The 27,259-nt window shown below is 60.9% G+C and overlaps 1 protein-coding gene across 1 annotated transcript in view; it reads left to right on the top strand.

The window, feature by feature from the left end:
- LGR6 (leucine rich repeat containing G protein-coupled receptor 6) overlaps positions 1 to 24,750 on the top strand; it is a 56,833-nt gene extending 32,083 nt beyond the window's left edge. Inside the window, exons 5-18 of the mRNA XM_080651048.1 lie at positions 6,582 to 6,797; positions 9,683 to 9,754; positions 13,011 to 13,079; positions 13,960 to 14,031; positions 14,159 to 14,230; positions 14,824 to 14,892; positions 15,079 to 15,150; positions 16,686 to 16,751; positions 17,975 to 18,046; positions 18,331 to 18,402; positions 18,713 to 18,838; positions 19,270 to 19,430; positions 21,280 to 21,348; positions 22,147 to 24,750. Coding sequence (XP_080507174.1) covers positions 6,582 to 6,797; positions 9,683 to 9,754; positions 13,011 to 13,079; positions 13,960 to 14,031; positions 14,159 to 14,230; positions 14,824 to 14,892; positions 15,079 to 15,150; positions 16,686 to 16,751; positions 17,975 to 18,046; positions 18,331 to 18,402; positions 18,713 to 18,838; positions 19,270 to 19,430; positions 21,280 to 21,348; positions 22,147 to 23,717 — 2,779 coding nt within the window. The 3' untranslated portion in view covers positions 23,718 to 24,750. The remainder of the gene's footprint in view (positions 1 to 6,581; positions 6,798 to 9,682; positions 9,755 to 13,010; positions 13,080 to 13,959; positions 14,032 to 14,158; positions 14,231 to 14,823; positions 14,893 to 15,078; positions 15,151 to 16,685; positions 16,752 to 17,974; positions 18,047 to 18,330; positions 18,403 to 18,712; positions 18,839 to 19,269; positions 19,431 to 21,279; positions 21,349 to 22,146) is intronic.
- Positions 24,751 to 27,259: the final 2,509 nt, after the last annotated feature.

Genomic DNA, 27,259 nt, shown 5'->3' with positions numbered 1-27,259 from the left:
TCCATCCATCCATCCATCCATCCATCCATCCATCCTTCTATCCATCCATGTGTCCATCCATCCATCCATCCATGTGTCCATCCATCCATCCATCCATCCATCCATCCATCCATCCATGTGTCCATCCTCCATCCATCCATCCATCCATCCATGTGTCCATCATACCCCCATCCTTCTATCCCTCCATCCCTTCAGACCTAGGACCCAGGATCTGTGTTTGAACAGGACCCGCCCCGCCTGCCAGGCAGTTAGTATGCTCATAATCAAACCTTGAGAATCGCTGCTCTTCTGTCCAGGAGCTTCTGGGCGCCCTACTCTCTCCCGTCATTAGGAGCTGCCCACACCCCGACCCCTGGGCCCTCGAGACTTTCTGTGCAACGTCCCCGAGAGGTACCCCCTTTCCTGCTGTCACTTGCACACGCAGGAGGGAGTGTGAGGTTGGATTGGTTTGGTTGTGGACCAGACTAGAGGCCGTGAGAGGCCCGTGACCCCACGGGGGACACAGCGGGGGACACAGACACAGAGGTTAGACACGGGGAAGAACCCCTCAGCTGTCTGTAACCATGGGGCGAGAGAGGCCAGACTTCCTTCTTCTGAAAGGCCTTTAGGGTCACCAGTGCCTCACCGGCCTGAGGACAGGAGGGCGGGCTTGACCCCTCCCCCTGACCCACTGGGCATTTTGGGGGAGCTGCAGTGTCTTTTCAGAATCCCGTTCCTCTGCCCCCTGAGAGGAGCCTGGAGGGGAGATGAGAGAAGGTGGGACCACAGCCAGGAGGGGTGGGGTCAGTGCCCCGTGCCTGCAGCCCCCTTCCCGGCTGCACCCCTCCCGTTGGCACCCCCCTCTCCCTTTCCCCAGGCCCCCCCATCTGGGGAGCGAAGACTGGCCGGGGCGGGGAAGGGTGATCTTTTTCGAGCCCATGAGTAATTTTCCACTCGTTTAGGAACCTTTGGAGCCCGTGTGGAAATTCACACGGCAGCCGGAAAGGGCGGCCCGCGCTCCGGCTCCCGCTCGGCCACCGGCGAGGCCGCGTGGGCTGGAGGCTGCCCACCCGACCACAGGACCTTCCACTTAGGAGCTGGAAGGTGGAGGTGGCCACCCAGTCCCATCGCCCCTCCTGCAGGGGAGGCAACGGGGCAGCAGGGAGGGGTGACTCCAGTGTCCCCCCAGGCCAAGCTACCCCTGCCTCTTCTCTCCGACCTCTTTTTATTTTTATTTATTTTATTTTTATTTTTTTAATATATTTTATTGATATTTTACAGAGAGGAAGGGAGACGGACAGACAGCTAGAAACATCGATGAGAGAGAAACATCGATCAGCTGCCTCCTGCACACCCCGTACTGGGGACGTGCCCGCAACCAAGGTACATGCCCTTGACCGGAATCGAACCCGGGACCTTTCAGTCCACAGGCTGACGCTCTATCCACTGAGCCAAACCGGTTTCGGCCTCTTTTTATTTTTTTTTCCCAATCCTCACCCGAGGATATTTTCCTACTGATTTTAGAGAGAACGGAAGAGAGAGGGAGAGAAACAGAGAGAAATATCGATGCGAGAGAAACACATCAATGGGTTGCCCCCTGCACGTGCCCCGACCAGGGCCCAGGCCGGGGAGGAGCCTGCATCCGAGGTCCGTGCCCTCGGTGGGGAATCGAACCCGGGACCCTTTGGTCCACAGGCCGACGCTCTATCTACTGAACCAAATGGTCCAGGGCGAGGGTGGGATGCAGAGCAGGTGACAGACGCGGGCGGGTCCTGCGATGCTGCCCACACCCTCCCCTCCTCCCCGGTCCGCTTCCCCCACGCAGCTCCCGGCCACCTCCCTCCTCCCGGCTCAGAGTCTGGGACTTAATTACACCCTGACGCCGCTTGTTTTCTGAAAAACATGTTTATTTTGGTTCTGACTCATTGCAGAGAATTTAGAAAAGACAAAAACTGAAAAAGAGGGGGAAATAAAAATCACCCACAGCCCTACCACCCAGACACAAAGCGGTGAGCGTCTCTGGGTGTCTGCCTCTGTGGACACACACACTCGCTGTTACCACACACGCTTCCGCTGTGAGACAGGCCGCCGCGCCGTCACACGGGGGCGGGGGGAGGGGGGGGCTGGCTTGCGGCTGCTTCTGAATCCCGCTAACGTAGCCCTGGCGTCCTCGTTTCGGCTTTACGTCGTTTTTAAAAATTAAGATGTCACCCGCGCTGCGTAAGGGGCAGCTTTTCTGAAAGTGGACGTGCGGGGGCGGTCAGCGTGTCCACGGACGCGCGAGACCGTTTTGAACCCCGGTGAGAGTCGCTCCAGGGGGAGAATCGTGAGACCCGAGCTGAGGGGTTAGGAGTTGACCGGAAGCCCAGGTGACGCTGAGCAAGAGAGAGGCAAGGTCATAGCCTGGAGCTGGGCGGGGTGTCCCCAGTCTGTGTGGGTGGATGGAAGGATGGGCAGATGGAAGGATGGATGGATAGATGGATGAATGGAAGCATGGACAGATGGATGGAATGAAGGATGGATGGGTGGATGGGACAGATGGATGATGGATGGATGGACAGAGAGATGGATGGAGGGATGCATGGATGATGGATAGACAGATGGACTAATGCAGGGATGGATGGACAGATGAATGGAGGGATGGATGATGGATGGATGGATGGTAGATGGATGATGAATGGATGGAAGGATGGATGGAAGGATGGATGGATGATGGATAGACAAGATGGACAAATGCAGGGATGGATGGACAGATGAATGGAGGGATGGATGATGGATGGATGGATGGTAGATGGATGATGAATGGATGGAAGGATGGATGGAAGGATGGATGGATGATGGACAGACGGATGGATGGATGGATAGATGGATGAATGGAAGCATGGACAGATGGATGGAATGAAGGATGGATGGGTGGATGGGACAGATGGATGATGGATGGATGGACAGAGAGATGGATGGAGGGATGCATGGATGATGGATAGACAGATGGACTAATGCAGGGATGGATGGACAGATGAATGGAGGGATGGATGATGGATGGATGGATGGTAGATGGATGATGAATGGATGGAAGGATGGATGGAAGGATGGATGGAAGGATGGATGGATGATGGATAGACAAGATGGACAAATGCAGGGATGGATGGACAGATGAATGGAGGGATGGATGATGGATGGATGGATGGTAGATGGATGGAAGTATGGATGATGAATGGATGGAAGGATGGATGGATGATGGACAGACGGATGGATGGATGGATAGATGGATGAATGGAAGCATGGACAGATGGATGGAATGAAGGATGGATGGGTGGATGGGACAGATGGATGATGGATGGATGGACAGAGAGATGGATGGAGGGATGCATGGATGATGGATAGACAGATGGACAAACGCAGGGATGGATGGACAGATGAATGGAGGGATGGATGATGGATGGATGGATGGATGGTAGATGGATGGAAGTATGGATGATGAATGGATGGAAGGATGGATGGATGATGGACAGACGGGTGGATGGATGGGTGGATGGGACGTTGAGAGGCTGGGGACGAGGGGATGCAGCTATAACCGCCCCAGTTCTCATTCTGGTCCACAGGGTGCCTATGAGACCCTGGACACGGGAAAGGAGAAACTAGATTGTGGGAAGGACTGGGAACCTGTGTCAGGGAAGCCAGCACTGATGGGACTTTTCCTCCTTCTCTCCCCCTGCTCCCCCGCCCCCCGGGGTTCCTTAAAAGTGCTCACCTGTGGCCTGGTCTTCCCTGGTCCTTCTCACTGCAGCGTCTGCTGGGACGGGTCCTAAGCATCTTTGAAACACTGGGTGCTGCTCATGTCTCCTCACCCCTGACATCACTGCCCCTTTCTGGGGAGGCCAACGGGAAAACCCCCGTCTGCCTCTTCCTCCTCCAACCACAGCCGCCCGTTGCCAAGGGCAGGCGTCCAGGCCCCGGGGAGCCACAGAGCCCAGCTCTCAGACGGGCCAGGAGGGACCCAGAAACCAGAAACCCGCTCGATATGAGGAATCCGATGGTGGGGGCCGGGAGGGGTGAGATGGCCGTTTGTGGTCCCCACCCCAGGACTCCAGGACCGTCACCCACCCACCGCGCTGGCCCTCTGCCCGGGGCCTGCGGGCCGTGTCTTCAGGGGAAGCTCACGCAGGCTCGACACAGAGGCTCTTCTGTGCCTGCCCCTGGCGGGCGGGCAGTTACTTTCATAGGTTGCCGCCGATTAAACACACGAGGGAGGGTGCTCAGGTGTCACCCTTTGATGTGTGGAGAGCAAGGGCTCTCCTGCCTGCCAGGCGGGCGCTGGCTCATCCGTCAATGCCTGGCAGGTGGAGGGAGGGGGGCTGGGCCTCGGATGTAGGCCCCCCCCCCTGAGAGAGCCCCTTTGTCCCACCTTTGATCTATTGAAAGGCTGACTGAGAGGGGAGGGATCTCATCAGGTGGCATCAACCAGAACTGACATGCCCTGCCGGCCCGGGGTGGGGGGGGGCTCCGTGGTTGAGCATCAATCTGTGAACCAGGAGGTCACGGGTTCGATTCCCGGTCGGGGCACATGCCCAGGTTGTGGGCTCCATCCCCAGGGTGGGGCGTGCAGGAGGCAGCCGGTCCATGATTCTCTCTCATCGTGGATGCTTCTCTCTCTCTCTCTCTCTCCCCCTCTCCTTTCCTCTCTGAAATCAAGAAAAAAAACACACTGATGAAACTTGGGGGGCAGTGTTGCTGGGGCGCTCAGCTGCCCCGCTCAGTCAGTGGGACCACAAAGGTTAAGGAGGCTCCATCCACCTGCACCCCTCACTCCACCTCACCCCCAGAAGGGAAGCGTGGGGTCTCGTCAGCCACCGCCGCCTCTCTGTCGCCGAGGGACCCCGCCCAGGAGAGCTCGGGTTCCGGAGTTTTTGTGTTCGGACCCTGTGAGCAGGGCCTGGCGCTGGGCTCCTGGTGTGCAGAGAGCGACTAGGATCCAAGGGAGGGGACCCCGATGTCCGGTCCAAGCTGTTCACCGGACCTCGGCCAGCGACATAGTAGGGGCAGCATCCTTTTTTGTGGGGGGCCATCCCGATGGCCCTGCTAGGGGGGCAGAGGCTGAGGGACCCCTCCTCCCAAGTGGAGGTGAGCAGGAGAGAACGGAACACCGGACTCAAAGCCGACAACCTTCTTTTTTTTTTTTTCTTAAATATATTTTATTGATTTTTTACAGAGAGGAAGGGAGAGGGATAGAGAGTTAGAAACATCGATGAGAGAGAAACATCGATCAGCTGTCTCCTGCACACTCCCTACTGGGGACATGCCCGCAACCAAGGTACATGCCCTTGACCGGAATCGAACCCGGGACCTTTCAGTCCGCAGGCCGACGCTCTATCCACTGAGCCAAACCGGTTTCGGCTTCTTTTTTTTTTTTTTTAAAGAAATATGTTTTATTGATTTCAGAGAGGAAGGGAAGGGAGAGAGAGAGAGAGACATCCGTGATGAGAGGGAATCATGGATCGGCTGCCTCCTGCACGCCCCCTACTGGGGGTCGAGCGCACAACCCGGGCCTGTGCCCTTGACCGGGAATCGAACCGTGACCTCCTGGTTCCTAGGTCGATGCTCAACCACGGATCCACGCCGGCCGGGCTGGCTCAGACTTTCCAACCACCCGATCCTGGGGGGACTTGGAGGGTCAGGGCCACCTCCCTGCCAGCCTCATCCTCAGCCCTGGGTGGGGGTGTGGGGCGCAGTGTGGCCCTCGTGGGGGTAGGCCGGTTTCCGGAGCGCAGGCGAGCCCCGACTGGCCCACGAGGCTCACCTGCTGTGTTAGCACAGGTCAGGACGAGCGGGCGTCGCAGCATCGCAGCATCGCAGCATCGCAGCCAGCCAGGGAGCCCAGGCCCACGTGGGGCGGGGAGGGGAGGGGAGGGGAGGGCTGCGGGGGGTTGACTTGGTTCCAGGGCTTAATTGGTGTAATTGCTCTCTGCTTCCTGCCAAACCCCGTCCGTCTGGACGGCTGCCCACCTGCGGGCGGGAACAGCTCCCAAAGACCTCCAGTCCCACGTGGAGGATTCTGAGGCTCCTCCCGCTCTCTCCCCACCCGCCCTGGAGGACCAGGGACCCCGAGGCAGCCAGAACCCCAACTCCAGCGTGCGGGGGAAGCTCCTTCAGGGAGCACCCCATCCTGCCAGGGGCAGGGAGAGAGCGGGAGGGGCGTCTAGAGCCAGGCTGCAGACTCTGGGGTCCTTGGGGGAGGCAGGGGGTGTCCCTTGGGGCGGGGGGTGGGGGGGCAGAGGTAGGTCCATTTGCTTGGGGAGCCCAGTCCCACGGATTCCTCCTTGGGTGCAGGGTTGTGGAGCCTTAGGGCCTTTGGGGTGTGAAGACTGGGGCTTCCACAACTTAGGCGCGCCCCCGTGGGGAAACCTCACCTTGGGGCAAGGCATCCTCACAGGCCAGCGCGTCTGGGCCCCGTGGCACCAGCTGCAGAGGGGCCCAGCCCAGGTGCCCGGACCGGGAATCGAACCTTGACCTCCTGGTTCATAGGTTGATGCTCAGCCACTGAGCCGCGCTTGGTCCGCGTCGCGCCCTGACGGCCCCTCCCCATCCTCTCTCCCTCCCTCCAGGCGCCTCGATGCCAACCTCATCTCCCTGGTCCCCGAGAGGAGCTTCGAGGGGCTGTCCTGCCTCCGCCACCTGTGGCTGGACGATAACGTGCTGGCCGAGGTCCCGGTCAGGGCCCTCAACAACCTCCCCGCCCTGCAGGCCATGACCCTGGCCCTCAACCGCATCCGCCACGTCCCCGACTACGCCTTCCAGAACCTGAGCAGCCTCGTGGTGCTGTGAGCCTCCCCCCTCCGCGTGCAGGGCCACCCGGGGATCCCCCCCCCCACTCCCCCCGCCACCCCAGGGCCTGACAGCTGGGCTCTTTTGCCTCTGCCACCCAGCCTTCTGCTCTGGGTCCCCTTCGTAAAGACGAGGGGAGGATCGTGCCCTGCTGACCCCACGCACCCTGCTGACCCCACGCACGGGGTTGCCGTGAGGCCAGATGACATCAGAGCTAGAGAAGGGCCCTCAGGACAGAGACCGTGAGCAGACACCAGAGTGAAGCTATTATTTTCTTTCTTTAAAAAAAAAAAAAAAGTATTTATTGATGTCAGGGAGGAAGGGAGAGGGAGAGACAGACAGAAACATCGATGATGAGAGAGAATCATGGACCGGCTGCCTCCTGCACACCCCAATACTGGGGATCAAGCCTGCAACCCGGGCATGTGCCCCGACAGGGAGTTGAACTGTGACCTCCTGGTTCAAAGGTCGACGTTCAACCACTGAGCCACGCCGGACTGGCTGGCTATTATTTCTCTCCCCGTGGGAATATATTAACTGTGCCTTGTGTGTGGGCATGTAAGTCAAGGGTGTGTCTTTTTTTACTTCTTTTCTTTTTAATTATTATTATTATTATTATTTGTTAATCCTCACCTGAGGTTATCTTTCCATTGATTTTTTTTTTTTTTTTTTTTTTTAGAGAGAGTGAAGGGGAGGGGGAGAGACAGAGAAAGAGAAACATCGATGTGAGAGAGACACATCTATTGGTTGCCTCCTGCATGTGCCCCGACCGGGGCCGGGGATCCAGCCTGCACATGAGCCACGTGCCCTGGACCGGAATCGAACCTGGGACCCTTCAGTCTGCAGGCAGACGCTCTCACCACTGAGCCACACCGGCTGGGCCGAGGGTGTCCATCATGGTCACCGCCTCTGACAGCCAGGGAGGCGGTCGTAGGCCCTGGCACTGGGTGGGATGCGTTCCCGTCTCCCAGGCCTGGAAGAGCAGAGAGAAGGCATCGGGTGATTAGCCGGAACCCAGCCTGCAGAGTGACTACCTGGGCAGTCGCACTCCTGGCAGGACCTGGGGCCTGGGGTTACCTCTGCCTGCCTGCCTTCCTTCCTTCCTTCCTTCCTTCCTTCCTTCCTTCCTCCTTCCTTCCTTTCCCTTCCTTCCTTCCTTCCTTCCTTCCTTCCTTCCTTTCCCTTCCTTCCTTCCTTCCTTCCTCCTTCCTTCCTTTCCCTTCCTTCCTTCCTTCCTTCCTTCCTTCCTTCCTTCTTCCTTCCTTTCTTCCTTCCTCCCTTTCTTCCTTCCTTCCTTCCTTCCTTCCTCCTCCCTTCCTTTCCCTTCCTTCCTTCCTTCCTTCCTTCCTTCCTTCCTTCCTTCCTTCCTCCCTCCTTCCTTCCTTTCCCTTCCTTCCTTCCTTCCTTCCTTCCTTCCTTCCTTCCTTCCTCCTTCCTTCCTTTCCCTTCCTTCCTTCCTTCCTTCCTTCCTTCCTTCCTTCCTTCTTCCTTCTTCCTTCTTCCTTCCCTCCTTCCTTCCTTCCTTCCTTCCTCCTTCCTTCCTTCCTTCCTTCCTTCCTTCCTCCTTCCTTCCTTTCCCTCCCTTCCTTCCTTCCTTCCTTCCTTCCTTCCTTCCTTCCTTCCTTCCTTCCTTCCTTCCTTCCTTCCTTCCTTCCTTCCTTCCCTCCCGGCGGGAGCGTGGAGGCAAATTAGCTCCCAGCTAATTGCTGCGAGGGAGCGGTAAGTTCATCCGGTAATAATGACCGAGGGCTCCGAGGTTCCGTGGAATAGCTTGGGGGGGCCACACCCATCGCTGGGGAACGGGTGCGTCCGGGAGCCTGCTCGGCGGCAACGGCGCCCCCTGCTCTTGGGAATCTGGGGGAATGTGTCGCATTCTCTGACCCGGGAGCCGCAGGACCTGGACGGGCATCCTCAGAGGCCACGCCCTAAGCCAGGCGGCCAGGTGTCCGTCCCGGGAGGCGGGGGGACTTGCAGAGGGCGAGCAGAGCGGGTGTTGGAGTCCAGCTGCAGGGCTGCTACCCCGGCCGCATCCCCAGGGGGGGGACCAGGTGGCCGGGGAGTGAGGGCCTGTGACAGTCCCAAGGGCTGACCAGCAGCAGCGCCTGGGGGGGTCCTGCAGGGCTGGGCAGGCGACAAAGACTGTGCAGCAAAGAGAACGAGTCCCAACAGGTATCGTAGACACCGGCGTGGCTCAGTGGTCGACCTGTGAACCAGGAGGTCAGGGTTCAAGTCCCAGTCAGGGCACAGGCCCGGGTTGCAGGCTCGATCCCCAGTGTGGGGCGTTGCAGGAGGCAGCCGATCCATGATGCTCTCTGGTCATGGATGTTTCTAGCTCTCTCTCTCTCTCACCCTCTCCTTTCCTCTCTGAAATTTTAAAAAAATGATAGACACTCTGTAAAGTCCTCCCTGACTGCTCTGGGTCACCGCCTCCATGAAGCCCTCCCTGACTGCTCGGGGCTCACCGGTCCCCCCACCACCGCGGAGCTCGACTACAGCATCTCAGCTGTAACAGAACACTTAGCCCTTAATTATATGTTGTCTGCAGCATGCGGGCTGGGTCCTGGGGAGCCTCAGACCAGAGCCCCCTCGGCCCCTGCCAATCAGGCCTCTCGGAGGAGGTAGTGGGAGCCCGCGTCCACCGCGGCCGGACGTTCCCCTCCAGTTAAAACGGGGCAGCCCGGGGTCCGTCCAGCCTTGGAGACTGTGACTTCCGACGTCGGGATTCGCCCATCACTTTGTCCCTGGAGTCAAGGGCCTGGACCCGTGGGGTCATTCTGTCCACACTTCAGCCTCCTCCTCAAGCCACCGTCTGCCCCTTTCCCCCACCCCTGGAGCTTGGTGCTGTGGGCACCGGCGGACCCGTCTTTCCTCTCCCACACAGGCATCTTCATAACAACCGCATCCAGCGTCTGGGGACCCACAGCTTTGAGGGCCTGCGCAACCTGGAGACGCTGTGAGTGCGGGTTTTGGTCGAGTTCGGTCGTGTCCCGGGCGGAGGGGCGGGGGGGGGGGCGCCGGGAGGAGGCTGGCAGAGGGGAGGCCAGCAGGCCCGGAACACCGGCATCGGGCCGCGGCCTGCTCCCCGCACGCCTCTCCCGGGCGCTGTCTCTCGCGCGTCACCCCGATGAAGGCCTGCCTCCTCCTCAGGCCGGTGGAAGGTGGCCTCCCGGGGCTCGGGGTGGCCCTGAGAGGGGGACCCGGGACCCCTGCCGGCAGAGACCCCACCAAAATAAGGAAACAGTTCAGAACAAGGGGGCCCGCCGGGAGAAGCTAGGACGGGGACGTTCCACCGGGGCATGGGAGGCTCGGGCGTGCGTCTGGGGCCGACGCCAGGGGCGTCTGACATCCGCGTGAGGGTGGCGGTGACGGAGGAGGGGCCGCCAGTACCGCTTTGCCCAGGCCTCTGACCAGTAAGCGGTCCACAGGGAGACGGCCCCTCGGTGCTCGGCCTGTTCACACAATGCCCCCACGCCGCTGGCTCTTAGAAAGCCGTGTTACTCACACGTGTGTCCCGGAATTCTGCGAAGGTCTGGATGCCCCAAGGGCTCCACTCTTTGCCCCGGCGTCCGCCAGCCACCGCAGCCAGGCCAGCTGCATGGCCACCTGGGGCCCAGCTGGAGGCGGTGCCAGGGCAGGGGGCGGGGGCGGGTGTGTGGAGGAGGACCCGGGTGCTGAGTGTCAGGGCCGGGGCGGTGGGTGGGGCGTGCACCAGGTGTCAGTCAGCCAGTGAGGTTGGGAAGGGCTCCAGGTACCAGAGGCACGGCCCGTTCTGTGGCCCCTCTTTTTTTTTTTTTTTTTGCCACTCCATAAGCAAGGCAAGGCCCAGGTGGTGGGCCTGGTCTGAAACGAGTCTTTATTGCTTGTACCGTACAAATATGAGGAACAGGGAAAGGCCAGTGGGGAAGAGGGAGAACTGTCAGATAAATGACATACACACACAAAAAGGAAGAGACCTCCCACCCCCCAGACCAGCCCCACCCACCCCAGATGTCTCTCTCTGAACTACCTAGTACAGGAGGTGGGAAGATCCAAACCACAGAAGTTACATTCCAAACACCCGGAGATGTTGGTGGGGAAGGGGGAGAGACAGTGCGGCAAGAGGACCTACGTGTGGCTCTCCCACTAGGTGTGGCCCCCTCTTATACGCCACACGAACCCGGGATTGAACCCGGGACCCTTCAGTCCGCGGAGCGCCCTTCCCGAGGGAGGGGTTTCCAAGCTCGGCGCCCGGTCGTCCTCCGCCATGGAGTCTGGTGTGACCCGTGCAGGCCTGCTCCGCGCCAGGTGTGTGGGGGACCCCGTGTCCCCTCCGCCACCTCTGGGAGACGCCAGGGCTGTGGGCGGAGTCGGCCGCCAGGGCCGCAGACCAGGAGACCAGCCAGCTCGCCCGCCCGCCCACCCAGGTGTGGGGTGTGGGCCACTCGCGCTGCCGGGAAGCTGGAGGGGGCGCACATGGGGCCGGGGAGGGGGTGTTGGCTCCGCTAAAGCCAGCCGGCGGCAATCGCCTCGCTCAGGGCACACTGCCCGCGGCTTTCTCAATTAGCCACCGGCGGGCTGCGCGGGGCACTTGGCGAGGTGGGCGCTGGCTTCGCTATAGAGCCGCCCAGCGCCCCACCTGCCTTTGATGTGCAGGGTGCGGCGCTGCCCACAAAGTCTGTGCCCGCTTACCGGCCGGGAGGCCAAGATAAGGCCCGAGCCCTGGCTGGTGTGGCTCAGTGGATAGCGCGTCGGCCCGCAGACCGAAAGGGTCCCAGGTTCGATTCCGGCCAAGGGCGCATGCCCGGGGTTGCGGGCTCCATCCCCAGTCGGGGGCGTGCAGGAGGCAGCCCATCCATGATTCTCTCTCCTCATGGATGTTTGTATCTCTCTCTCCCTTCTCCCTTCCTCTCTGAAATCAATAAAATATATTAAAAAAAAAAAAAAAAGATAAGGGGCGAGAAAAGTCCCTCCACCCGCCCCCCCCCGCCCCCGGCCCCGTGCGACACGTGGAGGCAGCCTGGGCCGGGACAGAGCATCCGACAGCTGGGGGGGTGAAGGCAGCTCTTCCTGCCGCCGCCCCGTGACCTTGGTCACGTCCTGTGAGTCTGCTTTCTAATCTGCCAGATTCTAGGAATCGCGCTGCCCTCGCTGGTGTTGCTCAGTGGGTAGTGCATCGGCCTGGGGATTGGGGGGGGGTCCTGGGTTCGATTCCCAGTCAGGGCACATGCCTGGAGTGCGGGCTCGATCCCCCATGTGGGGTGTGCAGGAGGCAGCCGGTCCATGATTCTCTCTCTTCGTGGAGGTTTCTATCTCTCTCCCTCTCCCTTCCTCTCTGAAATCAATTAAAAAAAGGCATTAAAAAAAAAAAAAGGGATGGTGCTGGGCTTACCCAGGGCTGCGTGGACCCCACGAGAGCTGTGTGGGACCTTGCCCTGCACCCCTCCTTTCTCCCAGCCCTTCCTTGGAAGGCCGTCTCAATCACACCCCCTTTTTTTTTTTCCCCCTCCTCCAGGGATCCGTTCTCCTTCCAGCTTTTGATCTCCAATTAAAAAGGGGCACCTGTGTTCTTTGCACCCCGTCCCCGGAGCACTCGCTGGGAGCCTGCAGGGGCGGCCAGATGCGGAGGGCGGGGCGGGGCATGAAAGCGGGGCGTCCGACCTGTTCACTGTTGTGTGATCGGCGCGCTTTGCCGCTCGGCTATCCCTGTCGAGCTTTCCGTGTGAGCCGCTTGCTGGCAGGGTGTCTCTCCCTCGGGCCACGAATCTCTGCCACGGGGGGGCCTCTCTCATCTCCATGGAGGGAGGGTCTAAGGCAGGGGTGGGCAAACTTTTTGACTGGAGGGCCACCATGGGTTCTTCAACTGGACCGGAGGGTCAGAACAAAAGCATGGATGGAGTGTTTGTGTGAACTAATATACATTCAAAGTAAAGGAGCGGAGGGGAGAGCGAGAGAACCGGATAGAACAGCCGGATCCGGCCCGAGGGCCGTAGTTTGCCCACGGCTGATCTAAGGTCTGGCTCCTCTTTGGAGGGGCGTGATCTGCGGAGGAGGGGTCAGGTGTGGGCAGGCACACACGAGGTCACACCTGTCATCGGGGAGCCTTCCCAGCGTTGACCCCTGGATCCCACCACCGCCCCCCCCCCCCGCCTCCGGAGCCACGCGTGTTGCTGAGGCCTGGCCGGCCTGCCTGCCCGCCAGCGCCCCTTGACCAGGACCCTGCTCCCTTCCAGGGACCTGAACCACAATGACCTGCGGGAGTTCCCGGTGGCCATCCGGACCCTGGGCCGGCTGCAGGAGCTGTGAGTACCTTTCGTGTCCTGGTCTCCCAGGGTGGGGGCATTGAGGACGGGAGAACGGGTAGGAGACTGGCCCCCCGGGCAGAGAGAGGGCCCAGCAGGAGTGAATGGGACCAGCCTACAGGCCCCGAGGGTTAGGAGCAGCGCCCCCCAGTGGTGGGCAACACCGTTTTTCTGTTGTTGTTAATCCTCACCCGAGGATATTTTCCCATTGATTTTTATTTTTATTAAATACATTTTCTTGATGCCCTGACGGGTTTGGCTCGGTGGATAGAGCGTCGGCCTGCGTACTGAAGGGTCCCGGGTTCGATTCCCGGTCAAGGGCATGTACCTTGGTTGCGGGCACATCCCCAGTAGGGGGTGTGCAGGAGGCAGCTGATGGATGTTTCTCTCTCATCGATGTTTCTAACTCTCTATCCTTCTCCCTTCCTCTCTGTAAAAAATCAGTAAAATATATTTAAAAAAATAAATACATTTTCTTGATTTCAGAGAGGAAGGAAGAGGGAGAGAGCGATAGAAACATCCATGATGAGAGAGAATCATGGATCGGCTGCCTCCTGCACGCCCCCTACTGGGGATCAAGCCCGCAACCCAGGCATGTGCCCTTGGCCGGAATAGAACCCGGGACCCTTCAGTACGCAGGCCGCCGACGCTCTATTCACTGAGCCACACCAGCTAGGGCTTCCCATTGATTTTTAGAGAGAGTGAAGAGAGGAGAGAGAGAGAGAGAGAGAGAGAGAGAAACAATGATGGGAGAGAGACGCATCGATTGGTTGCCTCCTGCACACGCCTTTGCTGCTCTGGCCTTTGTCACCGTCCCCGTTGGGAAGCTGCGTGGAGTCCCCTGTGTCTCCGTGTCCTCACTGACCAGCTTGTCTTCCAGCGGTTTCCATGACAACAACATCAAGGCCATCCCGGAGAAGGCCTTCATCGGGAACCCTCTGCTGCAGACCATGTGAGTCCTGACTTCCCCGGTGTCGGGGGGTGAGGGGGGCTGGGGTCTCTCCCCGGGGCTCCATGGGGAGAAGAAAGCAGAGACCTGCCACGGTCCTGGCTGAATTCCATGCTGGGGTCTTTTCTAGACACTTTTATGACAACCCGATCCAGTCCGTGGGGAGGTCCGCCTTCCAGTACCTGCCGAAGCTGCACACGCTGTACGTGGGCCCCCCTTTCCTGGGTCCCCGCTACCCCCGCCCTCCCCTCGCCAGGCTCAGGCCACGGCTGCACCAACTCCCTCCCTCCTCCTCTCTGTGGCTTCTTCCCGGATCCTGAACGGGCGAACAGGGCCCTCTCCACAGCCAGGGACCTGGGCCGGCGTCTTTTCTTTTCTATATATTTTTTATTGATTTCAGAGAGGAAGGGAGAGAGAGAGAGAGAGAGAGAGAAACATCCATGACGAGAGAGAATCATGGATCGGCTGCCTCCTGCACGCCCCACACTGGGGATCGAGCCCCAAATCCCGGGCACATGCCCCGACTGGGAATCGAACTGTGACCTCCTGGTTCATAGGTCCGTGCTCAACCACTGAGCCGCACCAGCCGGGCTGGCCTGTCGAGGTTGCTGGCTCCATCTAGGCTTCAGGGCTGCGTGGACCTTGCTCAGCCACGTCTGGCCTCCACCAGGGCCGGGGAGCTGGGCCGATTGAGGGGTGTTGGGGGAGAGCAGGAGTCTGTAAGGAGACTCGGGGGCTGGGAGTGACGTGGGCATGCTCTGGCCCCACCCTGAGAGCTGCTGGCTCTGTTTCCAGGTCCCTGAACGGAGCCACCGACATTCAGGAGTTCCCAGACCTCAAAGGCACCACCAGCCTGGAGACCCTGTGAGTGGTCCTCTGGCCTGTGCCTCCTCCCCGCTCCCGCCCCCGCCTGGCCACCCCCAGCAGCCCCTGCCCCCCTTTCTTTCCCTCCCCCTCCTCCCCCAAGGCACGGGCCGGGGGTGACTGGGGCTCGGTTCCCAGGACACCACTGTCTGTTGTTCCACCTGCTCCGTCTCTGCTCCCCGGCAGGACCCTGACGCGTGCAGGCATCCGGCGGCTCCCGCCTGGGATGTGCCAGCAGCTGCCCAGGCTCCGAGTCCTGTGAGTGGCCCACACGCTCCCCGCGGCCCCGCCTGCTGCCCTGGGTCCCATGGGCTGCAGACGCCCCTCCTGCTTTGTCCCCACTCGGTCACCTCTCTCCCTGCTGCTGCTGAGGACAGGCCTGAGAGGGACTGGGCTACCCTCTCCTGTTCACGTCTCGGAGCCAGGCCTGGCTGTGACCCCAGCTCTGCCACCAGCCACATCTCAGAGCTTCACTTTCCTCATCCGCAGAATGTGGATACAGTGTCAGGGGGTGGAAAAACATGTGTAAAGCACCTGGCACATAGTAGGTGCTCAATACGGGCAACATGGTAGGTGCTCGATCTAGCACATAGTAGGTGCTCAATACAGGCCACATAGTAGGTGCTCAATCTAGCACATAGTAGGTGCTCAATACAGGCCACATAGTAGGTGCTCAATACAGGCCACATAGTAGGTGCTCAATACGGGCCACATGGTAGGTGCTCGATCTAGCACATAGTAGGTGCTCAATACAGGCCACATAGTAGTTGCTCAATGCAGGCCACATAGTAGGTGTGCGATCTAGCACATAGTAGGTGCTCAATACAGGCCACATAGTAGGTGCTCAATACAGGCCACATAGTAGGTGCTCAATACAGGCCACATGGTAGGTGCTCAATACGGGCCACATGGTAGGTGCTCGATCTAGCACATAGTAGGTGCTCAATACAGGCCACATAGTAGGTGCTCAATACAGGCCACATAGTAGGTGCTCAATACGGGCCACATGGTAGGTGCTCGATCTAGCACATAGTAGGTGCTCAATACAGGCCACATAGTAGGTGCTCAATACGGGCCACATGGTAGGTGCTCAATACGGGCCACATGGTAGGTGCTCAATACGGGCCACATGGTAGGTGCTTAATACAGGCCACATAGTAGGTGCTCCATCTAGCACATAGTAGGTGCTCAATACAGGCCACATAGTAGGTGCTCAATCTAGCACATAGTAGGTGCTCAATACAGGCCACATAGTAGGTGCTCCATCTAGCACATAGTAGGTGCTCAATACAGGCCACATAGTAGGTGCTGAAAACAGGGCTTTATTACTCTAGTTCACACAAGACAACCCTTCTGGAACCATGGAGGTACTTAAGTGGCCTACGAAGCAGTCAAGGGGAGTGTTCCTTCCCCCTCCCCGATCTGTACCTCAGTTTCCTCCTGTATGAGGTAAAGGGGGTCAGATAGTCCGTAAGGACACCGGCTCCGTCCCCCACACATACGGCGGCAGCAGGTGCTGTTCACGGGGCTGGCACTGACCAGCCGGCTCGGTAATTCCTGGCCCACCCATCCCTTGCACCCCCCTCTCTGCCCTCTCTCTCTGCTGGGAAAAGTGGGGCTCCGCAAGGGATGCAGGCGAGTCGACTGAGGACGGGGCTCCGGTGTGACACGTATCAGCAGCCACGTCCACGCAGGGTCCACGCGGCCTCGGCGGCCTGACAGGGAAGTGGGGCCCTGGCCAGAGCGGCTCCCCTGGCCCGACGTGGCCCTGGCCCTGGCCTGTCTCTCCCCAGGGAACTGTCTCATAACCGGATCCAGGAGCTGCCCAGCCTGCACAGGTGTCAGAAGCTGGAGGAGATGTGAGTGGGGTCGCGGGGGGTGGGGGTCAGGGGGGACGAAGGCATGTGAGCCGATTCTGGCCGGCCTGTGGGGAGGGCTCTGCATGCGGAGCCTTCTCTGCAGGCGTGGAACCCAGGGGTGAGGCCTGGGAGCTGGGCGGAGGCCTGACAGCAGAGGGCGGGCCCGGGAGCCGGTGCCTGAAGGAGTCTCCTTGAGGGTCAAGGTCAACACGGGCATGTGGTGGTGACGGGGTCAGGGCTGCGTCGGGCTGGACAAGGGAAGTGTCGGGGGACCGGGAGAGCCCACCTTTCAGAGCACAGTCCCTCGTTTTCCAAGCACTCACGTGTGCATACGTGTGCCCGTGCACACTCACACGCGCACGCCCACCACGGGAGGAGACCTGAGCTCCCCCACCTGACAGGCACAGGTTCTCCTGGCCCAGCCCTGCTTCCCGGGCCGGCGGGGCCTCCTGAGCCTCCTTTGTCTGTCCCCACTGCTCAGCAGGCCGTCAATGCCTTTGGGGCTCAGGTAAGGGGGTGTCAGGGTCTGTCCCATTCGTCTAGGTCAGTGGTCGGCAAACTCCTTAGTCCACAGAGCCAAATATCAACAGTACGATGATTGAAATTTCTTTGGAGAGCCAAATTTTTTAAACTTAAACTTCTTCTAACGCCACTTCTTCAAAATAGACTCGCCCAGGCTGTGGTATTTTGTGGAAGAGCCACACTCCAGGGGCCAAAGAGCCGCCTGTGGCTCGCGATCCGCAGTTTGCCGACCACTGGTCTAGGTGCCCAAGGAGGAGGGTCTTCAGTCCCCAGGTCCCCGAGTGCCTCCCTTCAGACAGCCAGTCCACCTGAGCCACTGCCCGGCTGGGGCCGGTCACAGCCCCAGTGTCCAAGGGCTGGGCGGAGCTCTGGTGCTGGCCCAGGGTCTGGAGGACCCACAGGGCGAGGTCTGCTGGGCGGGGAGCCATGCCCGGTGGGAACCCTGGGGACTGACTCCCTTTCGGGCCACAGGGACCGTGTTGTGGCTTTGTCTACTGACCCACTTACCCGAGGCAACCGGATCCCTTCCATGCTGCTGACTTCTGAGGGCCCGGGGGCCCTCTCTTTCCGAGCCAGAAGAAGTGGGGGCTTGGGGACTCTCTTCTCTTCTGCCCAGTGCACGGGAAGGCGGGGGGCGGGTGTGTGTGGCGTGGAACCAGGGTCTGAGCCCACGGGTCACTCAGCCGGTCTTGCTGCCCTAGAGGCCTCCAGCACAACCGCATCTGGGAAGTCAGAGCCGACACCTTCAGCCAGCTGAGCGCTCTGCGGGCCCTGTGAGTACCTGCACCTCTGGGGCGGGGCGGGGGGGGGGGTGGGCGGGGAAGGGAAGGGGGCAGAGAGCCTGGAGGGGGCCAAGCTGAGCTCCCTGCCACATGTCCAGGGGGTACCTGAAGGAGGTACTCTGAAGCCAGGCAGCCCCATGCTCTTTTCTGAGGCCACAGCCAGGCTGAAGTTACCTTCCCTCCAGGGGGGCAGCTCAGACAGGGGGCAGGTGCGGGAGAACCGGGAGTCCTCCCTGTGTGCCTGTCGCCTCCTGTCACACCCTCTCTGCCCGTAGGGACCTGAGCTGGAACACCATCCGGTCCATCCACCCCGAGGCCTTCGCCACCCTGCGCTCCCTGGTCAAGCTGTGAGTGCCCCTGCGTCCCCCTCCCACGCAGAGCGGGGACCTGCGTGGGTGGTGACCACACCTCCCGGGGACACGGGCTCCGGCCTCATCCATCACGGTGACGGACAGTCCGTTGGACAGGCCTCGGGGCCTGATACACAGAGGGTTGGTCCCGAGGCTCCGGGAGGGCATCTGTGGATGCTCTGCAGCATTTTGGCAGCCTTGGGCCCGCCCCACCCCGGCCTGGCCCCGCCCCGACCCCCGATCTTTACCCTGCCCCTGTGCAGCCCCCCCCCCCCGACCCTGCCCGCCCTCCCGTCCACTGTCCTAGGGACCTGACGTACAACCAGCTGACCACGCTGCCCCTGGCTGGGCTCGGGGGCCTGAAGCATCTCAAGCTCAAAGGGAACCCGGCTCTGTCTCAGGTCTTCTCCAAGGACAGTTTCCCAAAGCTGAGGTGAGACCTGGCTTCCTCGCCCCCCCTCAACCCTCCCCCCACCCCACTGGGTGGCCACAAGGCCCTGGAGGGGCTGGAGGAGGCCACAGGAGGAGCGCTGTGGCCGAGACTGAGTGGGCGTGTGTGTGGGGGTGGGGGGTGCTGGCTGGGAGGGGACCAGGGTGCCTGAGTGCTGTGTGACCTTGGGTGCCCTGCTCCCCTCTCTGAGCCGGCTGAGGGCAGAAGGTCATTCTCAAGGTGGATGAGGAGCAGACTGGAATGTGCTCAGAGCCCTTCAGAGGCGGGAGCCAGGCTGCAGACCCTCACAGAAAGCCGGGAGGCCGCCCGCACCAGAACCTGGGTGCTTTGGGGTCGAAGGGCAGACTCTGGGTGCTGGTACCCAGGGTGGAGACCCCATTCCTGAGGCAGCCGTGCCCCTCGCCCGCCCCCAGGATCCTGGAGGTGCCGTATGCCTACCAGTGCTGTGCCTACGGCGTCTGTGCCGGCTTCTTCAAGGCCTCCGGGCAGTGGGAAGGGGACGTCTTTCACCTCGAGGACGAGGAGACGCCGAAGGGGCCGCTGGGCCTTCTTGCCGGACAAGCTGAGAGCCACTGTGAGTGCGTGGCGGGGGCAGCGGGGGCGTCCAGGGTGTGGAGGCCAGGCCATTGGGGTCTCTGGGAGCCCCCTACCGTGTGCCAAAGCCCCTCCCTAGGAGGGTGAGCACCATTCCCTGGGAGGAGAAGCCCAGCAGCTGCTGCTGGCCCAGCAGCTGCTGGCCCGGGAGACACCCGGCTTCCCCGGACGTCCCGCACGGCGGCCTCGGTACACTCCCTCGGGGCTGGAAGGAGAGATGGAAACTTTCCTTCCTTAAGGCGAACCCGTTCCGCCAGGCCTCCGTCTGGGAGAACCGCAGGGCGTCGGATGTGGGCTGCCTGCAGGTACCGGGAGCCGGGGCCGGGCCCGCTTCCTGTGGGAGCTGATGCCAAGGGCTGCCGCTCCAGCCAGCCTCCGTTTCCTCCTCAATTTCCTCCGAGTTTGCAGAGCGGTTGCTCAACACCTTGGCGGGCGGGGACGTTCCCGGCCTCAGAGTCCGGGGGCTTTGGCCCTCGTATTTCCTTCATGCATTTTCATTTCAACGTGTGGCCGAGCTCCATCCCGGAGAGCGTGGCGGGCGGGCGGGCGGAGAGGTGGAGAGAGAAGGAAATTCCAGGGCTGGGGCACACGGCAGCCTCCGCCCACGGAGTCTGGGCCAGGGCTGCCTGCCTCCTGGGAACTCTCCCGAGGAGGTGTTTGCCCTTCAGGTGGGGCGGAGAGATCGCCCAGGCAGCAAACACACTCAGGGACAAGTGGGACAGACGGAGCCACCTGTCTGTCCGTCCCCTGTGGACGCTGGCTCTCACCTGTACGCTGTGCAGGAGTTCTGGCTGCGTACGTTATAAAATGCTTTAGATCCACCTTTCAAAATTCCTATAGAATTTGTGGACCCGGAAATGCCTGTTCATCCCCACAACACGGGCTGGATGGAGTTTGCCAGCCCCCAGCCCCGGGTTCAGAAACATTGTAACAGCGAATAAGAAAAAAAAAAGTCCATTTGTTTCAAACCTGTTACAGGATTTCTTTAACAATGTATTTACCTTTCTAGTCCTCTTGTCTCTCAGAGACAGATTTAGAAGAGTGGAAGGATGGTTAACGATTAGCTAGTCCTGCCCTGGCCAGTTTGGCTCAGTGGATAGAGCATCGGCCTGTGGACTGAAGGGTCCTGGGTTCGATTCCCATCAAGGGCACGTACCTCGGTCGCGGGCTCCCGGACCTGGTCTGGGGAGCCTGTGAGAAGCAACCAATCGATGTGTCTCTCCCTGTCCACTCGCTGTGCTGGGTCACTTCCTCTGAACATGCTCGAGCTCACGTCTCTGACTTTTTTTTTTTTTTAATCTATTTTTATTGATTTCAGAGAGGCAGGGAGAGGGAGACGGACACATCCATGACGAGAGAGAATCATGGATCGGCTGCCTCCTGCACGCCCCCACCCTGTGGGGATTGAGCCCGCAACCCTGGCATATGCCCCCACTGGGAATCGAACTGTGACCACTGAGCCACGCCGGCTGGCCTCACTTCTCTGTCTTAGGAAGATGTCCTTCTTCATGTCCAGTGTTCCCGCTGGACAGGGAGTGGCCCTGCTGGGCTGACTCCGTGGTGACCAGCTCCCACCCTCAAGGAGACCCCTCCCCTACCTCCAGGCGGCATCTGGGGGCCCCGGCCAGCTGGGGAGCACACAGCTGAGTTACAGGAAGAGCAGGTCTCTGTAAAGAGCCAACCACTCGGATAGCCCACACACGGGTCCCACCCAGGGTTCGCACCCGGGGGCAGCCATCCCGTCCAGGGCCCCTGGAGGGGCCTGTGCTGGGCGGAAGGCTGGGCCTTGGGAGCCCAGGCCCTGAGCCACTGTCTGGTGTCCCCCCCAGATGACCTGGACCTAGACGAGATGGAGGACACGAAGCCACACCCCCGTGTGCAGTGCAGCCCAGTTCCAGGTGAGGGGGTGGGGGGAGAAGGGGGGACACAGGGTCAGCAGGGTGTGTCTGTGGCCGCCTCCTGGGGAGGTCAGCCTCTTGGGGTGATTCCTGGGGGAGAAGATGGGGGCGGCGGGGGGGAGATAGGGGCGTCAGAGAAACCTTTACAAACCAGCCAGTTAGAGGTTCCACATGCCCATCCCTCTGCGGCTCGGGCCCCTTCCCTCCCCGCCCCCCAAGCATGAAATCTCTCCTGCCCACAGCTGCCCACACCTGCCCTCAGCGCTCCGTGACTGCAGTGCGCCCTCTGGTGGCCGCCTGGGCAGGCGCGCCAACACGGAGGAGGAGAAGCAGGCACTGTGTCTTAGGGACCTGGACAGAAATGTCACCTCCGAAAAGTAATAATCCGCAGGCGAAAGAGCACGATTCTTTTTAAAAATAATTTTAAAAATTTTATTTCTGAGAGGAAGAAAGAGCGAGAGAGAGAGAGAGAGAGAGAGAGAGAGAGAGAGAAACATGAATGAGAGAGAACCATGGATCAGCTGCCTCCTGCACGCCCCGCACCGGGGATGGAGCCCCCAACCCGGGCATGTGCCCTGATGGGAATTGAACCGTGACCTCCTGGTTCCTAGGTCAACACTCAACCCCTGAGCCACGCTGGCCGGGCTTATTATGTGCTTCTAGCTAGCCTGTGTGTAACCACCAGCTCCCCCAGGGTTTCCCAAGACCAGGCCAGCCTGCCTGGCCCTATCCCCAGGACCCCAGGACCCCAGTCCAGCGGCCCTGGCCTGGAGCTGATGCCCAGCCCTCTCTCCACAGGCCCCTTCAAACCCTGCGAGCACCTCTTTGAAAGCTGGGGCGTCCGCCTGGCCGTGTGGGCCATTGTCCTGCTGTCTCTGCTCTGCAACGGGCTGGTGCTGCTCAGCGTCTTTGCAGGAGGGCCGGGCCCCCTGCCCCCGGTCAAGTTCGTGGTCGGGGCCCTGGCAGGCGCCAATGCCCTGACTGGCATCTCCTGGGGCCTCCTGGCCTCCGTGGATGCCCTGACCTTCGGCCGGTTCGCCGCGTACGGGGCCCGCTGGGAGTCAGGGCCGGGCTGCCGGGCCACGGGCTTCCTGGCCGTGCTGGGGTCCGAGGCCGCGGTGCTGCTGTTGACTCTGGCCGCCGTGCAGAGCAGCGTCTCGGTGGCCTGCGTCCGGGCCCACGGGAAGGCGCCCGCCCCGGGCGGCGTGCGGGCAGGGGCGCTGGGCTGCCTGGCGCTGGCGGGGCTGACCGCGGCCCTGCCCCTGGCCTCGGTGGGCGAGTACGGGGCCTCCCCGCTCTGCCTGCCCTACGCGCCCCCTGAGGGCCGGCCGGCCGCCCTGGGCTTTGCCGTGGCCCTGGTGATGCTGAATTCCTTCTGCTTCCTGGTGGTGACGGGCGCCTACATCCGACTGTACTGCAGCCCGCCGCGGGGCGAGCCGGAGGCCGCGTGGGACGGTGCCCTCGGGCGGCACGTGGCCCGGCTCATCCTCGCCGACGGGCTGCTGCACTGCCCCGTGGCCTTCCTCAGCGTGGCCTCCGGGCTCGGCCTGGTCCCCGTCACCCCCGAGGCCGTCAAGTCCGTGCTGCTGCTGGTGCTGCCGCTGCCCGCCTGCCTCAACCCCCTGCTCTACCTGCTCCTCACCCCGCACTCCCGCGAGGACCTGGGGCGCCTCTGGCCCTGCGTGGGCGCCGCCCCGGGCGCCCTGGCCTCCGCCGCGGCCGGTCACCTGGAGAAGAGCGCCTGCGACTCCACGCAGGCCCTGGTGGCCTTCTCCGATGTGGATCTCGTTCTGGAAGCTTCCGAGGCTGGGCGGCCCCCGGGGCCGGAGACCTATGGCTTCCTCACGGGCACCCTCGTCTCCTGCCCACAGCCAGAGAGCCCCAGGCCAGAGGGAACCCACTTTGGGAACCAGCAACCCCCCATGGACGGAGAGCGGCTGCTGAGGGCAGAGGGGGCCGCACCGGGTGGCGGGGGGGGTGGCGTCGGGCAGGGGCACCCAGCGCTCAGGCTCAGCCTTTGCCTCCCACGTATAAACGGCCCCGCCCTCCTTGTCTTCGCCTCCTCCTCCCCTCCCCTCGGTGAACGATGGCTGTTTGTAAAATACATTCAGCCCGCATGCAGCCGTGTGGTCCGCGGGAGGTCCCTGGTCTCCTGTGGCCGTCACCGGCGTGTGCTGCATGGCTGGTTTTCTTCGGGCCGCTTCCTGGTCACATCGGAGGCCACGGTGCAGAGATCTGGAAGTCGGGGTGCTGAGCAGGCCCCGGCTCTGGGCCCTGATGGAGGAAGGTCTACAAGGGACCACGGAGGCAGCTGGGCATCCCCGCTGTGGCTCACAGATTGGACCCAACCCATGTTCTGTGTCTCTTGAACCTGGACGTGTGCCGTGCCGACGCGCGTGGGAAGGTGTGACGCGGGGCGTCCTTCCTCAGAGGGTCACCGTACGTGTCGGTCGGGGCAGGCTCCGCCGACGGCGTCTCACCGTTTCCCAGGTGGTTTGGCAACGGGTTTCGTTTGCCTGGTTGGTTTCTGTGGCATCCCGGACGGCGTCTCAGAGGGTTCAGCAGCTGTGTCTCCCAGGGCCTCGTCTCTGCCCCCCCCCGGGGGGCCCCCACGGGATGGCGACTCCACAGGACGCCACCGTCCTTGAGGGCCCTGACCCAAAGTGCCTGAATTTGGTGCTGATTTGAAGACGGTGGATGAATGGAGCCTGCAGCTCCTGGACCTCCTTCCCAGGAAGAATGAAAGGTCGCCTAGGTGTACCGGTTAATAATGCGGATACCGGTGAGTGATGCGGAGTGACCCTTTACTGGTTAAAAATGACGATTTTTGTCATCAAAGAAAACACGATAATTTCAAGAGAAACATCAAAAGTGCTTTGTTCAAAGGAATGTCCATCGCTAGCTACACATTTCCCCCATCTTTCAGGTCATTCGTGGGTACCGCCCCAATAGAACTTTTCTTGTTTTTGAGGCACACCGTTCAGAGACCCCATTGTCCACTTCTTCGTACGTTTTGAAGGGCTGCTCAGAAAGTGCGTGTGCCGTCGATGGGAACAAGGGGTCGTCTGAAGGAGCAATACAGCAAAACAGCATACATATCAAATCGCATACATATCAACATACGTGTGACTCCATCTATTGGGAAAAATCCGCATTATTCACCGGCACACCTAGTAAGGATTGGAGGCGGGGCTGAGGAGTCTGAGTGACATATGCCCGGGGTCCCCTCCATCCCTCCTGGCTCATCTCTAACTACCTCTGCTCCGGGGCGGCCACGGCTCCCCCAGCACCCCTGTCACTCGCTCCTGGTTCCAGCCCCGCTCCCCAGCCGCTGTGTGAAGTGTGAGAATGGTCCAGATGTAAATATTCGGGCTCTTCTGTACAATAAAGCCAGTGAAGTCCCGTGGGTGTCCCTGCGCATTCGTCTCCGGGTACCTGGGTGTGCGCAGGTGGCAGCCGTGACCTAAAGCCCAGGCCGGTCCCCCCACCTGCAGCCCTTTGAGACGCATTCCGGTCAGGTGCTCCCGAGGCCGGAGGGCGGGTCTCCCAGGAGGAGGAGCACGCAGGCCTGAGCCGGAGATAAGAGAGTCGGAGCTGAGGCCTGGGAGGCCTGTGACCCCCCACGGCTCCCCGCTGGCGACCCGGGTCCTGGGGTGCAGTTGGGGGTGAGTGACCCTGCCATGCAGAGAGCCACCGTTCTAAGTAAGTCAGCCTTTTCACATCCCCTTGCTCCTGTTGGCTCTGTCTGGGTTTATTCACAACGGCTGCGGCTGCTGAGCGGACGGCAGCGAGCTGGGGGCCCCCCCACTGCCCCGGCGTCTCGGGTTCCTCCAGCCACCTCGTCGGGCTCGCCGCCCTGGTCCTCCCGGTCCCACCAGCCTGGGTTCCTCTGGGTGTTTCCCAGAGGATGTCCTGGGAGACTGCGTGCCACCCTCCCCCCCCCCCCCCCCCCCCCCCGCCGGCCGGCTTCCTTCTCCACCCACCCTAGGCCAACCACAGACCCGCGGTCAGTTGAGGTCGAACACGCTCGGGCCAGGTCCTGTCCTGGTCCACTGGACTCAGGGGGACTGAACTCTGTGTCCGTGCAGGGTCAGCGTGGGGGGACAGGGCTGCCCCGAGAGAAGGGCTGTGCGTGGGCGTGGCAGGAAAGGCCGGCAGGGCCTGTCTCTCTCTCCGATATCCACGGCCCTTTTCCAGGGCCTCCGACGCACGCAGTAGGTGCTCAATTCATTTCTTTCGGTGGAGGGAGGCGGTGAGGGGGGGAAATAATTACGACATTAACATACCTAAATACCTCCTTAAAGGCTCTGTTTCCCGGCCTAATGGGGGACATCTGGCCAGGAGATGCAGGTAACACAGCGACAGCTTCTGTCTGAACCGAGCCCCTGTGACACCCACACACCAGGCCGTGCCACGCCCCTGCACATCCTTTCTCTTTTTACGTATGTGTATTTTCATTGATGTCAGAGAGGAAGGAAGAGGGGGAGAGAGAAACATCTGTGATGAGGGAGAATCCTGGATCGGCTGCCTCCTGCACGCCCCCGACTGGGATGGAGCCCACAACCCCGGGCACGTGCCCTTGACGGGGCATCACACCGTGACCTCCTGGTTCCTAGGTCGAGGCTCAACCACTGGCTGGGCCGCAGGACATCTTCGAGGTGGAATTGTGAGGTCCTGGTTGAGGATGCGGGTATGGAAGGAAGGGGGTCCCCTGTCACCCCCGATAGACACTGAGAGTTGGAGAGAGGCGGGGGAGCTCTGAGGGGGCATGGCAGGAGCCGGAGGCGACTTCCTGAGAAGTGAGGGCCAAGTGGAGGGTGTTGGTCCTGGGCATAGCGGCTCTGTGCCCATCACTCCAGCCTCCCCCGGCTCATGGCCGTCCCGGGAGCCCCGAGCTGCAGCCAGCCCGCCCGGGGAGCAGGTTCTGAAACCACAGCCCCCTCTCGTCCCGCCCTGGCCCCCTCCGGGCTGCCCCGACCTAAACAAGGCAACCCGGGCAGTGAGGGGGCACAGAGAAGGGGCTTTATTTGTACGCATTGGATTCCCGCGGTGGCCGGAGGATAAATAGCCCGCCCGCCCACCTCAGCTCTGGCTGCCCACGCGGTGGGTGGTAACGTCTGATCTGGTTTAGATGCTTTTGGGGAGCGTCCGGGAGGAGGGGAGGGGGCGTAGGGGAGGGAGCGTGGAATGTGCAGTGTTTACAGGATCCGTCACGGGTGCTGTCGCTCCTCTTTAAATAGGGGTTGGGGTCGCTCAGCTCGCCCGTCCCAGGGACCCAGTGCACAGTGAGAGGCCGTGCCTGCCCTGTCTGTTCCGTCTGTCACCCGACGGAGCAATGGGGCTCCCCCATCCTGGGAGGGGGTGCGGCTTTGGCACCCAGCTCTTCTGAGCAGGACTCGCCTGGAAATGGAGTGAGGGACAGAAAGGGATTGTAAAAATCCCAACATTTGCACGACTGTTTAATCAATCCATGTCTGATTTCACCGTTGTGTTTTTTTTTTTCTTTAAAATATTTGGAGCATTCTCAGAAAGTTGTTGGTGATGTGTCTTTATGGAGTTGGCTAAAACGTAGTACATTATCTATTCGTTATTATATAGCACAGGGTCATGTTTTATTTTATTTTTAATATATTTTTATTGATTTCAGAGGATGGGCGAGGGAGAGAGATAGAAACATCAATGACACAATCAGCGATCGGCTGCCTCCTGCACGCCCCCTATTGGCGATCGAGCCCACAATTGGGGCATGTGCCCTTGACCGGAATCGACCTGGGACCCTTCGGCCTGCAGGCCGACGCTCTATCCACTGAGCCAAACCGGCCAGGGCCTCACCATTGCCTTCTAAAACACTAGCATAAAACTTAGCACAGAGCAGGTGTTCGATAAGTATTTGTGGCACGAATGGTTTCAC

This window comes from Plecotus auritus (genome assembly GCF_963455305.1).
Source record: "Plecotus auritus genome assembly, chromosome: 14".
NCBI lineage: Eukaryota > Metazoa > Chordata > Mammalia > Chiroptera > Vespertilionidae > Plecotus > Plecotus auritus.
Note: the sequence above shows the minus strand (reverse complement) of the source record. Positions and strands in the feature narration are given on the sequence as shown.